The following is a 243-nucleotide window of genomic DNA, read 5'->3' as shown; positions in this document are numbered from 1 at the left end:
AGTAGGACTAGTAGTAGTAGTAGGGGTGAAGGTAGTCGTGCTAGTAGAAGGAGGTGGTAGTTTGAACTTTCTTACCGGCTCTTGTGGAGAGGAGAAAGAGAAACTTGTTTGATCCTTCCACATTAAATTCGTCGATTCTCTCCTGTCTCTCGATCCCTGGGGTCCCTCCGTCGATACGGCAATACTCAAAGCCTCTCCATCTGTCATTCCCATCATACACACGAAGACAGAAGAAAGAAGGAG

At 46.9% G+C, this 243-nt stretch overlaps 1 protein-coding gene across 1 annotated transcript in view; it reads right to left on the bottom strand.

Moving 5' to 3' along the window:
• CSUI_000835 (swi2 snf2 iswi-like (at hook)) overlaps window positions 1-243 on the bottom strand; it is a gene marked incomplete at its 3' end in the record, with an annotated part of 8,870 nt that overhangs the window by 7,618 nt on the left and 1,009 nt on the right. Inside the window, exon 2 of the mRNA XM_068061042.1 lies at window positions 76-200. Coding sequence (XP_067926992.1) covers window positions 76-200 — 125 coding nt within the window. The remainder of the gene's footprint in view (window positions 1-75; window positions 201-243) is intronic.

The sequence above is a fragment of the Cystoisospora suis genome (genome assembly GCF_002600585.1).
Source record: "Cystoisospora suis strain Wien I chromosome Unknown contig_312, whole genome shotgun sequence".
NCBI classification, from domain to species: Eukaryota; Apicomplexa; class Conoidasida; order Eucoccidiorida; family Sarcocystidae; genus Cystoisospora; species Cystoisospora suis.
This window is presented reverse-complemented; position numbering and strand designations above follow the sequence as displayed.